General features: G+C 36.2%; 1 protein-coding gene across 1 annotated transcript in view; it reads left to right on the forward strand.

Moving 5' to 3' along the window:
• The window catches only part of LOC140436538 (uncharacterized), a 55350-nt gene extending 48532 nt beyond the window's left edge, over positions 1–6818 (forward strand). The window contains exon 7 of the mRNA XM_072525438.1: positions 6219–6818. Within this exon, the coding sequence (XP_072381539.1) occupies positions 6219–6608 (390 nt within the window). The 3' untranslated portion in view covers positions 6609–6818. The remainder of the gene's footprint in view (positions 1–6218) is intronic.
• The last annotated feature ends 7771 nt before the right edge of the window (positions 6819–14589 follow it).

A 14589-nucleotide genomic window follows, 5' to 3' on the forward strand; every position in this document is an offset into this window, starting at 1 on the left:
TTATCTGAATTATTTTAATGTTTTTGAACTTTGAAATATTTTTAAACAAACCAATATTTTTCTCGATTTTACATATCATAACAATATATATATATATATATATATATATATATATATATATATATATATATATATATATTAAATTACTCATATTAAAAACTCACACGACTGACATTTCAAACCAGCAGAGTTGCGCGCTAGCTGTCTTTTATTTTATCTTTGGTACCTTGCGTTTTGAACTGCTGGCAACGCTAATTTTCGACCACTTTTTCTAAGAAAATCTTATATCATCATATTAAGACAAATATAAGCTTTAATTTGATATAAAAACATGCATATTAGTACGTTATGAGCAGCGTATTTTATTTAAAAAATAAATGAACGAAAGAAAATTTTTGTTCAATAGTTAATTACTATTAATTGAATTTAAAAAACAGCCACTTTTTGGCTTACAACCTATTATCAATGTCTTCCCTAATTTTAAATGTATATAAAAATGTGCGTTTGATTAACTACGTTATAAACGTAGTGATCCTGCAGTGGGATCTTACTCTAAGAGTATATACTTAGTCTGCTATTCTAGTCACTATTTCTTCTAATTCGTATCTCATCGTCTAAAAATAAAAAATGTGTGTGTGTGTGTGTGTGTGTGTGTGTGTTTAGATTAATGACCTTGATTTTGACCAATTGGTCAGCTCAAAATTTTATGAAAATTATCATTTCCATAGATATAATTTCCTAGCTTTAGCTGATACTAATATTAAATATTAATAATGAAAATATTTGTTTCCACGGCGCTAAGATCTAAACCCGATTCAACATCTCAGAGGTTTAGGCTCGCATTGTGTATTGTTTTTTTTTTATTTATTTATTATTTTTTTGTATTTATTTATTTTTTTTTAAATATCAATTTTTATATTTTTTTACATGGTTATAAACCATTTTGTAGAAATTTATATTTATACATAGCGTACATAGAATGGCTATTTAATTTTTGGGAAGAGTAACTCCTGCTGTTTGTTGATTCTTGTATAAAGTTTGATTTAGCATCTGGTAGTTTGCACAATTGAAAATCACATGCTCTAATGTACCCAACTCTCCGCAAGTGCAGTTTTGAGATGTGACCCACCGTAGTTTATTTTTGTGGGATGGATGTAAACCATGTTTGTTCCTTGATCTGTTTAAGGTCTTAATGAAGAGCCGATTTGTTATATCGTAAAATCACGGTTTTCTGTGAAATTTTTGTTTGGATATCAAATTTTATACGTTTCAATGAGATGTCATATTCCTGTTGCCACTGTTCCATTTGTTATTTTTTTAAACCATTGTCATAGATCAAAGACTGGTATTAATTGTTTGTTTCCGCTTTAGTATATCCACTATTTCATTTTCGTTAATTTCATAATGGTCCTTAATCCAAACCAAAGAAATTTGTTTACCTTTGTTCGTAAGTGACTAAACCGCTTCTAAAATTCTATAATCAGATTATTGTTGTTAGGAATCGCTACGTCGATTATTGTTGTTTGTCTCGTTAGTTTATTAACACGTACGAGATCTGGTCTATTGTGTGCTACTATTTGGTCTGTGAGCGCAGTGGTGTCCCAATATAGCTTGAAGTTGTCATTTTCAATCATTCTGGGACGTATTGATAATATTGGACATGGTTTGATTGGAGAACTCCCAGTTTGATAGCTACTTCTTGATAAAGGATTTTCCGTACTGAATCATGTCGTTCTTTGTATTCAGTTGCAGCAAATGCCTGGCAGCCCCCAGTAAGATGTTGGATAGTTTCTTGGGTTTGACATCCATATCGGCATTTGTCGATTTGGACTTAGGGTCTTTGACGATATATTTCAGGTAATTTTTGGTTGATATAACCTGATCCTGAATGGCTAGTAGTGAACCTTCTGTTTCAGGGAACATCTTTCCTGATGTCAGCTAATAGTTCGACTCTATATTGTCGACATGGTTTTGAATGACCTCATTGGGATGTCGCCAGTGCAGAAGTTTACTCACCCAAGTGCGCATTTTTTCGTCCTTAGTAAGATGGTTTATGGGCATTTCTGGTTCCCTCAGTTTGATCGGTGTTGTATCATCTACTGCACAAATCGCGCGATGTAGAAGTAAATGTCTCAGCCTGCCCATGAAAATAAGTTCTTAAATTAGTAATTTGTTTTTCTAGTTGCTCACTTATATCCATAAGTCTTCGTCCTCCTAAATACCGCGGTAATGTCGTTCTTTCTTTGCCCAGAGATTATTATTATTATTATCCAGATTTAGCCATACGGCTCACACTCCCTCTAAGGGGAAAATTCACTCATCCCAGATACCTACGGTATCAAAAGGATTGAGCTCTGGTGGGACTCTTTCCATGTTATCGAGTTCTAGGTGACTTGGTATGTCGGTGTATCTCCCAAAATTTTTCGTACGCACCTGGACGTCGAAAGTAACACAGCTTTCTGCATAATCTTATATAGATGTTCATTTAGACCCAGCTTTTTTATGTTTTCTAGGAGGCTCTTCGGGATGACTCCAGTGGTAGAAAGAATAATAGGTATCGTCTGGGTACTTTCCATTCTCCATTGTCTCCTGATTTGTATTTCTAGATCTCTGTACTTGGCGATCTTTTCGTTGTATTTAACACGTAAATTATTGGTGTTGGGTATCGCCACATCAATAAGTGTTGTTTGCCTAGTAATTTTATTAACTAGTATGAGATCGGGTCTATTATGGGCCACTGGTTGGTCTGTAAGCACAGTGCGGTCCCAGTATAGCTTGTAGTTGTCATTTTCAAGCATTCTATCAGGGACGTATTGATAATAAGGAAGATGGTCGGTTTGGAGAAGTCCCAGTTTGTCAGCTAGTTCTTGGTGGATAATCTTTCCTACTGAGTCATGACGTTCTTTATAATCAGTACCGACAAATGCCTGGCAGCCACCGGTAAGATGTTGGATGGTCTCTTGGGCTTGGCATCCATATCGGCATTTGTCATTTTGGACTTGAGGATCTTTAACAATATATTTCAGGTAATTTTTAGTTGGAATAACCTGATCCTGAATGGCAAGTAGGAAACCCTCAGTCTCGGGAAACATCTTTCCTGATGTCAACCAATAGTTCGACGCTGTATTGTCGACATATTCTTGGCTGATCTCATTAAGATGTCGCCCATGCAGAGGTTTACTCATCCAGGCGCGCATTTTATCTTGCTTAGTCAGGTGGTTTATGCGCATTTCTTGTTCCCTCAGTTTAAGAGGCGTCGTATCATCTACTGCGCAAATTGCTCGATGTAAAGTAGATGTCTCAGCCTGTACCTGAAAATAAGTTCTTAAATTAGCAATTTGTTTATCCAATTGCTCACCTATATCCATAAGTCCTCTTCCCCCTTGATACCGCGGTACTGTTGTTCTCTCTACTGCACTACGTGGATGATGTTTTTGCGCCTTTGTGAGAAGTGTTCTTACTTTCCGCTGAAGACCCTCTATATCCGTTTTTGACCACTTTATAATACCAAATGAGTAGCTCAGCGCGGAACAGGCGTACGTATTTAATGCCTTAAACAAATTTTTACTGTTAAGATATGACCGATTTAGTTGTCTTACTCTTTGCACGAACTCCGAAGTTAGTTCGGTTTTCATTTGTTTATGGTCAATTTTCCGCGCTTGTTTTACTCCGAGATATTTGTACATATCATTTTCACCCATTGCCTCGATGTTTTGGCCATCTTGCATATCGAAACCTCCGGGCTGAACCTTTCCTCTGACTATGTTTAGTATACGGCACTTGTCTAGTCCAAAATTCATACTGATATCATTTGAGAAATTTTCTACAGTTTTTAGCATCTCATCTAGGTGGTTTCGAGTGGAAGCCATTAATTTTAAATCATCCATATACAACAGATGATTAAGCTTCGCTACAACAGTGTTGTTATTTTTGATGCTAAAACCTGAGTCAGTAGAGTTCAGCAGCTGAGATAGTGGGTTCATTGCTAGGCAGAACCAAAGTGGACTCAACGAGTCCCCCTGGAAAAGCCCCCGGTTAATAGGGATATTTTCAGTTTCGATATTAATTTCACCCGGTATTTGGAGGTGAATTTTAGTCTTCCACTCTGCCATTATATTCTTCAAAAAGGTCACGAGATTATCATCGACTTTATATATTTTCAATATATCTATAAGCCATTCATGCGGCACTGAATCAAAAGCCTTCTTGTAGTCAATGAAGGCAGTAAAAAGGTTTCTTTTTTTGGTGTATGCCTGGTTAGAAATGACTGAGTCGATAATAAGTTGTTCTTTGCAGCCCATGGAGCCCTTAGCGCATCCTTTCTGTTGAGGCTCTATGATATTGTTCAGAGCACAATGTTGGTAGATACGCCGGGCCACACAGGATGTGACCAATTTGTACAAAGTTGGAAGACAAGTAATTGGGCGGTACTTTGCTGGATCTTGGGTATTACTTTGATCCTTCGGTATTAGATAAGTGGTTCCCTGAGTAAGAAATGATGGTATTTCCTGTGAATTAGAAATAATATTATTAATAAATACTGTTAAAAGCTCATGAACACTCCAAAACTTCTTTAGCCAGAAGTTTTGAACTCCGTCTGGTCCAGGAGATTTCCAGTTATGAAGCTCTTTGATAATGTTCGAGACTTCTTCAGTGGTGAAAGGTTCATAAGGAATATTACTGTAGTGTTGACAGTTGTTCGTCGTTTGTTCAATCCATCCAGCATTGTTATTATGAGTAGCTGGCGTCGAAAGTTGGTTTCCCCAAAACTCATGAATTTCTTCTTGGCTTGGGTAGGATTTATTATTTGCATTTTCTACAGTGGAATTAAGTTTTCTATAGAAAGCCTTCTCTGCTTGCTCAAAAAGTATGTTGTCGCATTTCCGGTGGTTACTAACCTTGTACCTCCTCAGGCGGCCTGAGTAAACAGATAGTTTTTGTTTTAATGTGTCCAGGCATTGTTGAGGTGTGTTGTTTTCTGGATCATGTCGTGAGTGTCTTAGAGTGTTAAACAATATTTCTTCAGCTCTTTTGATGATTTTTCTACTTCTTACTCCTCTTATGTATTCTGTTATTTGTCCAATGTCCCTACGCAGTAATTCAATCTTCCCCAGCAGTCGTTTTTCCCAGGGTGCTATTCTGTTACCAGTCCTTCCGATGTTGGTACCCCGTCGTGTTCTGATCTTAATGCCCATAACATTAGCAATTGCTGTTGCCGCACAGTAAATCAGCATATGCAAATATTCTAATGTGTGGGCTTCTGTGATATAATTGGGTAGGACTTCAGTATTCACAATTTGTAACAGCGCTCCTAGTTTCTTAGAAGAGTTTATTTTTGGTAGCGGTGGTCTGCTAAGTGGGTTTGTTCCACTAAACTCTTGTACAGCGCGTGCCATCTCGTTTACCAGACTATCGTGCAACTCGTTATTGTCCTGCTGTGTATTATTAGGTTGAGTTTCTTGTACGAGAAGCTCAGGAATCTGCTCGTTGGGGACTTCATTAGGGACTTGGTCTGCAACTTGCTCTTGGTTATGGATCTCCTGTTCAATTTCGCTTCTGATAATGTCGCGTCTAGTCTCTGGGATAAGATTGTTTCTTAAAATTACCCGGTATTGGTCTGCTACTCTTTGTTCAGATACTTGAATTTCTGGGTATTCCCTGCAAAATTCGGCATACAGTTGTTGTCGATAGCCGATCGTTTCTTGACCGAGGTTTGTCACCTTATAATAAAAGCGCAAAATATTTTCGTTTATGGACACAGTCCATTTCATGCGCTGCCTCGGTCGTCCCGCTTGAGTGAGCGCCGGCTGATGTTCCAGTGCAGCACCTTCAGCGGGTGGAGCTCTTGTTGTTGTTTGGCTCATTTGTGGTTCTTCTTGTTGTTGGGCTGTAGCTGATTGTATGACAGGGGCCCGCCTCCTCAACACCCTGCCACCGACGTACCGCATGCTGTCACGTCCAGCGCCGGCTCCAGACGTGCCCTGGCGATCCCCAGGCAGCGACCCTAAACATAAATCATTAATCTCCATTTTCATGGGTGTGCATTTTATACCTACTGCCAGGTGTCAGTTTTTGTTCCACGGCAGGTATCCCTGCTACCCTCTGGGTATCGGTTCTAAGAATACCCAGAGAGCATCCCCCATTCGCAGGGGGCCGCGATTATTATTATTATTATTATTATTATTATTATTATTTATTAATTAAATTAAAATTTTTAGGCCAGGCATTATCAACCAAAGTCGGAAAAGAAACAATATGTATGTGAAATTTGTGCTCAAGTTTACTACGTTAAACCTAGTCTAATTGAACATCTGTATCGCGTCCATCAGCAAGGTGAATTGAAGAAATACATATGCTATATATGTAAATATGAAAATACAAACAAAAACCGATTCATTCTTCATACCAGAAAGCATATAAAACAGGAGTTTTTATATTGTGCCAATTGCGACTATAAAACTATTAGAAAACCAAATCTCATCCAACATATGGTGAAACATGCGGATTCGTCGAAAATACAGTGGCACAAGTGCAAAGTGTGTTCTTTTAAAACAAAACGACCCCATACTCTAAGAAATCACGTTAAATATACCCACGGAACATTTTAAGTAAGATTTATTTAAGGGACAAGAGTTAGAATGGAAAAACAAATTTGGTATGTGACATTGTTAAAATTTATATACTTTTTAGGTAAAGTTATCGTTACTATTTCAAAACAAAACTTTAACTTATGATTATGTTTGTGAACTGTAAACTTTCTATTTTAATGATATCTAGTTAAAATTTCCAAAGAAAGCAATACATTTTTCATAACTGTACTTAAACGAATCCATGTCATAACTTATTTGGTAACCTGCCTAAAATTTGGTACTGTGTAATAATTTTTATACTTGGGTAGAAAATAACTACGTTAAATGATTAACCATACAAAAAGCTTTATTTTAAGTTAACGTTCATTATCCATACTGCCGTAATTTTTAAATGAACGATACCTAAAGATAAAATTACAATTAAAATCTGCAAAACTAGGGATTTTGTTAATATTAAAGTAACAAGTTGTCATTTTGGTAGTGAGAAATTACTTCGGCTGTCACTTACTACACGGGAAAATAATATATATTTTAGATTTCTTAGAAATACTATTCTTATAAAGATAAAGCAGTTTGTAAGAAGAACAAAAAATAAACACTGGGAACAGTTTACAAAAAGGATGGAAAGCGACTTCTACGGTACACAAAAACTATTAGAAATAAAAAAAAACACAAAAAAGAATTAAAGGAATACAATAACATACCAACAAACGAATGGGAAAGATACCTGACGGAACTGTTTAAAGCAGAGGAAAATAATAATCAACACAATAACGTACCTGAAGACACGAAATAGAAATTAGTTTTCAGGAAGTAGAAATAGCCATAAATTCACTCAAAAATAGAAAGTCACCAGGACCAGACGGAATAACCTACGAGCTTCTAAAACACGTAGGAAAAAGTATAACCCTAGAGATGACAAAACTTATACAAAAACTAATATTGCACTGCAAGATACTAGACGCATGGAGAAACAACATAATGATACCAATGTTTAAGATAAATCTACTGAACACCGTACTTAAGCTTACCAAAATAGTCCTAACCAACAAAATCAATAAACTAACAACTTTATCAGATGAACAACAAGAATTCAGATCCGAAAGATCCTGCGTAGACGACGTATTTGTACCAAGACAAATCACAGAAAAGGCCATCGAGTACAATAAACCAGCATATCTATGTTTTATAGACCTGACATAGGCTTTCGATCGCATCCAAGTCGAAGACGTCTTAGACCTACTGTATGCGGAGTCAGGCAGGGTGACTCGTTAAGCCCAATTTTCTTTAATATAATAATGGAGAGGAGGATAATGGAGGATAAGCGGAGACAGTGGCCGGTCTCCGCTTTCGTGGAGGAGGAGCTCCGACCTGAGTAGAGGCTCTTCTGTACTTCACGGTAGACAGATTGGGTGGGGGATATCCTCAATCTCGACACGGCACGTCCCATATGGCTGATAGGGAAAGTTCCTGCAGATATGCAGGACAGGTACGAATAAGGCATTGCCAAATAAGTACCCACGGATCAACTGAGGATATGACATTAGGCAGCAGTAATGCCATTACTGGATTAAGGCTGTAGGAAGTAAAAATCCTGTAGGCTTAATTCCAGATACTCACAGGCGACACTCACATTATGAGTTAAGCGGCTGTGATACTGCGATCTTAGGGCACTCTTTTGTCCTGGAGTTTAAGAAATCGGCTTCGAAGGCGGAGGAACTACGACTTTTAGTGAACGGGATAAGGATGCAGAAGGCAAGGAGAAACCACTGCATTAAATACTTCCTGTAAGTATCTCTAGTACAATTATCATGGTGATAAAAAACTTTAAGATTCCGTTTACTGATCATGAAAATCGGAATTCAAGATCCGGCAGGGAAGGTAAATCTAGCTCAAACCGTGAGGCCTTCCAGGTTGTTATCAAGAGAAATCCTCACGAACCAAACTACATTCTAGATGATGAATCTCTAAGAGTATTGCGAACAGCCATAAAGATAGGTACATGGAACGTTAGAACAATGTACAAGGCGGGAAAAATCTATAATGCCATTCAAAAAATGGAAAGACTCTCAATTAATATTATGGGAATAAGCGAAATGTGCTGGACAAATACGGGATACCGAGTTATCAAAGATCACAAAATATTCTACTCAGGAAATCTTAAGAACGAACATATAAATGGAGTGGGTCTAATTATGAATAATAAAATCGCCAACTATGTCAGTCACTTTGTACCTGTATCAGAAAGGATGCCTTTAGTTCAGCTAAACACAACTCCCATAAAAACAAACATGATTCAAGTATACCCTCCTACAGCGGACGCCCCAGAAGAAATCATAGAAGAATTTTACAATGACCTTACTAATATTGTCAAAAGGATTCAGAAAAACGAAATAATACTAATAATGGGAGACTTTAATGCCAAAGTTGGCAAAGGACAAAGTGGAAATTTAGTGGGATCCTTTGGTCTAGGGGAACTTAATGAACGCGGAGACCGTTTGATTGAATTTGCAACTGAAGAACAGCTCGTAGTGACAAACACCTTTTATGATCTTCCTCCAAGACGACTATATACGTGGAAATCTCCCCAGGATACTCCAGATCACACAGTACGAAATCAAATAGACTATATTCTTATTAACAAACGATTTAGAAACTCTATAACATCTGTTAAAGCGTACCCGGGATCCGACATAAATTCGGACCACAATCCACTTATCGCCAAAATGAAACTTAGTTTAAAGAAAGTTCAAAGACCAAAAATTATGAAGTACGATATTAACCAACTGAAAAATAAAACAGTAAAGGAAAAGGTACAAAAACGCCTTAAAGAAAAAACGTGGGCTCGTACAGAAAAACCATGGGCCCGTACAGAAACAGATAACACAGATGTAGAACTAGAAAATTTGCACAAAGTAAGTCAAGAAATAACAGAGAAATGCTTAAAACCTGAAAGAACAAATAAAAAGGAATGGATGACGGAGGAGATTCTATGTATGATGGAAGACAGAAGAAACGCTAAAGATAATAAGAATTACTACAACAACATAAATAACGAAATAAAAAGGGCTATTAAAATAGCAAAAGAAAATTGGTTTAGCTCGAAGTGTACAGAGATAGAGTCATTACAACAAAAACATGATTTATTTAACCTCCATAAAAAGATTAAAGAAGCGGCAGGCTTATATAAACACAAGAACACTGGATTCCTGACAGATAATCAGGGAAACATAGTACTGGAAATAGAGCATAAAAGAGATATTTGGATTAAATACGTAGAAAAAACTTTTGAAGATATACGAAGTAACACTGGTATTACAACAAACACCAATTGCGAATCTGGACCAGCATTTACAGTCAAAGAAGTAAAATATGCCATCAAAAGCACCAAAGATGGTAAAGCAGTAGGCCCTGATAATTTTCACTCAGAATTCTTAAAACTTATGGACTATGATGGCATAAAATGGTTGACAAATATATTTAACAGTATATATGATACGGGCGTGGTTCCCCAAGAGTGGTTAGTGTCAACTTTTATAAATCTTCCAAAAAAACCTAATGCGAGAAAGTGCGAAGACTATAGAATTATAAGCCTTATGAGCCATTTACTTAAAACATTTCTAAAGGTCATTCACAAAAGAATATATACAAAATGTGAGGAACAACTAACAAGAACACAATTCGGATTTCGTGGTGCTCTGGGAACACGGGAGGCCCTTTTTGCTGTACAGGTGCTATTTCAGAGATGCAGGGATGTGAATTGTGACATATACGTATGCTTTATAGATTACCAGAAGGCATTTGACAGAGTAAAACATGACAAATTAATGACTCTAATGCAAGAAATTGCAATTGACAACAAAGATCTTAGAATTATCAGAAACATTTACTACAATCAAACGGCCAAAATCAAAATAGAAGACCAGTTAACTGATAAAATTGCAATAGAACGTTGTTGTTGTTCAACATTTATTCTGAATGGGTATTTAAGGAAGCTTTAGACGGTTGTGCGAAAGGAATACTAATAAACGGTGAATGGTTGAATAACATTAGATATGCAGATGACACTATAGTTTTTGCCGATAATCTGAATGACTTACAGATATTAACAAATCGCATAACAAAAGTCAGCAACAGATACGGACTAGCTCTTAACATAAAGAAAACCAAATTTATGACAATTAGTACAAAACCAATACTAAACGCTCAACTTACAATCAACCAACAGAATATAGAAAGAGTCGAGCAATATACATATCTAGGCACCAATTTAAATAGCCAATGGGACCACTCAACAGAAATTAAACAGCGAATAATAAAAGCAAAAGCAGCATTCGTTAAAATGAGAAGCATTTTCAACAGTCGAGACATATCATTAAAAACAAAATGCCGTCTATTGAACTGCTACATATTCACAGTTCTGCTCTACGGAATAGAAGCATGGACACTGACTGTTGCGTCTATGAATCGGCTCGAAGCTTTCGAAATGTGGTGTTATAGGCGCATCTTACGTATATCCTGTGTTGACAGAGTTACTAATGTGGAGGTCCTGCGTAGAATGGGGAAAGAATGTGAAATTCTCATGACCGTCAAAACTAAAAAGTTGGAATATCTAGGACATGTAATGAGAAATCAAGAACGTTACGGCCTTCTCCAGCTGATTCTCCAAGGGAAAGTAAATGGTAAGAGAGGACCGGGAAAAAGACGCATTTCCTGGCTTCAAAATTTACGAAAGTGGTATAACACGACTACCACTGAACTGTTCCGCGCTGCAATAAATAAAGTAAAGATAGCCGTGATGATCGCCAACATCCGGAACGGATAGGCACTTTAAGAAGAATAATAATGGACAAAATAATACAAGCAGTACGTAAAGGTCATGGCTACAGAATGGGGAACAAAGAAATCCAAATATTATGTTATGCAGACAACGCCGCATTAATCGCCGAGAAAGAAGACGAACTCCAAATATTAACAAACATCTTCAATATAACAGCCAAGAAATACAATATAATAATATCAGCAAAAAAAACCAAATTTATGACAACATCTAAATACCCACTACGATGTAAAATCGAAATTGATGGGAACATAATAAAGCAGCAAGCAAGGTTTAGATATCTGGGAATAGATATAACTAGTTACGGAGATGTTGAAGAAGAAGTACGGCAACAAAGTTTAAAAGCAAGTAAAGCGGCGGGATCTCTTAATGACACAATCTAGAAGAACAAACACCTAAAATAAGACACAAAAACAAGAATCTATAAAGCAGCAATTAGACCTATATTAACATACACGGCAGAGACAAAACCTGATACATCTAAAACGAGACGACTACTAGAAACAACAAAGATGAAAATACTCCGACGAATATCAGGGAAAAGTCTGTTGGATAGGGAGAGAAGCGAAAACATATGAAGAGCATGCAATATAGAAGACATAAATGGATGGGTGAAAAAACGGAAACAGGAGTGGAACGAACAGATTAGTAGAATGGCAGAGGATAGGATAGTACGAATAGCACGAGATAAGTCACCAAATGGACGAAGAAGTATTGGCAGACCAAGAAAAATATGGTGCGACAATTTAAACAATTTAGGAGGCTAATATTGAAGAAGAAAGAGACTTTAAATCCTACGTACAAGAAGGAAGAAGAAGAAGATAAATAAATAGTAACTCAATCTTCATTCACTTGAGAATAAGCATAATCGCTTTTATGATCATTATTTACTTGTATTTCAAACAATTGCAAACTTCTTTAACAGTTTGAAATAAATATTTTTGAGCAGGTAAAGAATTAAGAATTGCCGTCTGAATGCTGTCTAAATACAATAAGTAATAAAATATTTCTAAATGAACGAACGTTTTGTATGTGTTAGTAAGAATTTACCACAGACCATACATACTCGGTTTGTGGAATTTACCCTTAGGTTCATTATCAAAAAACCTCTTTTGTTTAAGTACCATGGTCATCAAATTATTATAAAAAGGTATTTGTTATTGATTATTTAAAAACATGATTATTTTTATTAAATTTTAATTTGAAAAATCAGTAAACCTTTGAAATTAATGAAAAATGTATATAGCAGGATAACTAGAATAAATACACTTTTTAGTGTTTACATCTATTTTCAATACTTTTAATTGTTAAAAAAATATTCAATCAATCAATATTAGGAAATATGGTAAGTATATGGTATACACTATTTAAAATGTTTATAAAAAAAACAACACTCAAAATCCAACTGTAACTTAACCTCAAAGGTATAAATAAACAACACGTTACAAAAATTATATCGAATGATCCAATCATCCAATCCGAAAATTAGAATTTGTAAAACTTCAACTAATAACTAATACCAACTTACATTCAAAAATACTGTCGATTGAGAGCGAACTGTACCGATTGTAATTTCCATTGGCATGGCTAGCAACAATATCGCTGTTCAGATAATTCAATTTCGGGAAAATTAAAATATTAAAATATGATGTATGTGTTGCCATCTACTCAAAGAATTGTTAAACGTTAGTGTATTTGAATGCCACTCATTTTAACTGCGGCTTGAACATACCCCTTTAAGGCGAGTACACATTTGAGCATTCGCCCTGAATGATCATGCAATCCAGTGGGAGAGGTAAGCTTTTCAGCGAACGGCCACGCGCCACGCCCCGCATGAGCACTGAGCCCTGAGCCGGAAGTAGAGGCAAACTTTGAACACGGAATTCACTCGGCCCTATCAAGTTACGGTTAACCGAAACCAAATAAAAGTTGCAATTTTTATTAACCAATAATTATTTAAGCCATAGTAGACTGTCTGAAGGATTATACACACTTTACATTACATGATTTATCATGTGATTTGTCATATGATTTGGTCATAAGTGAAATTTACATGTTTACACTGTGTGATTTGTCATATGATTTTGTTATAAGCACTGTCATGCGGCTCGTCATAGCTTGTCACAGGAGAATAGGACGGTGCCTATTCCGCATGATAAAATCATATGATTTTCGGTAATAATACGGGTAACACCAACATATTTAAATATCGCGCCTTATTCTTATGTCAATTCAATAACATTCCCTTACCCAGCCAGAGACAACATTCTTTATTTATTTTTTGTTTGTTACATTGATATTGAGAATGCCATGTACAGAGAATGCCAGATGACAGGATTCCAAAACAGATCTTGACGTGGACACCACAAGGGAGAAGGAAAAGAGGAAGGCCGAGAAAAAGCTGGAGAGAGGGAATTGAAAAAGAACTAGAGGAAAGAGAAATCCCTCCAGGCCTATGGCTGAATAGAGAAGAATGGCGGTTAGGAGTCGGAAGGCGTCGGAGAACGCTGTAAACCGATAGTAGAGAGATATCGCAACGTCAAACGTTAATACCGTATTGAGACGTAAATAACGGATAACGGTCTGTTGAAACACAGGTATCAAGAGAGTTATCGCGCAAATTGTTCTGGGGGCAGAGTTGCCAGATTGGGGTATTTTCCCCCATTTTTGGGGTAATTTCAAAGGGTCTGGGGGAATTTTTATAAGCTAAAATGGATGGGGGATTTTTTGGGGGAAAAATTGTGGCAGATTTAGGGAATCATCATTAATTAAATTTGCGAATGTAGATAGAACTCACTAGAAAAGACTATTTCCTTAATTTCCTACATAAATAAATAATATACATATCTGATTTTTTTAGTAGATACCTTTAAGGCATCCAAAAAAATGTACTTATCTAAATTTTTTACAAAAATATAGTCTTTTGTGAAAATATGTAAGTTGCAGAAATATGTACTTCCATATATCGGCTGTGGATTAAAATTACGTTGGATGCAGAATATAGCCAAAACGGAAGGCTAAGAAATTTGGGAATTATTGAGTTAATAAAAGAACAAATGGGATTCAGATTCAGAGCCTAGTCGTCCCAATTCTACACATAATCAATGGTGTCCGATTTTCTAATTTTGTTTTTTAAATTTAATTTTCATTTTTAAATAC

The sequence above is a fragment of the Diabrotica undecimpunctata genome, chromosome 1 (assembly GCF_040954645.1).
Source record: "Diabrotica undecimpunctata isolate CICGRU chromosome 1, icDiaUnde3, whole genome shotgun sequence".
Classification (NCBI taxonomy): Eukaryota; Metazoa; Arthropoda; class Insecta; order Coleoptera; family Chrysomelidae; genus Diabrotica; species Diabrotica undecimpunctata.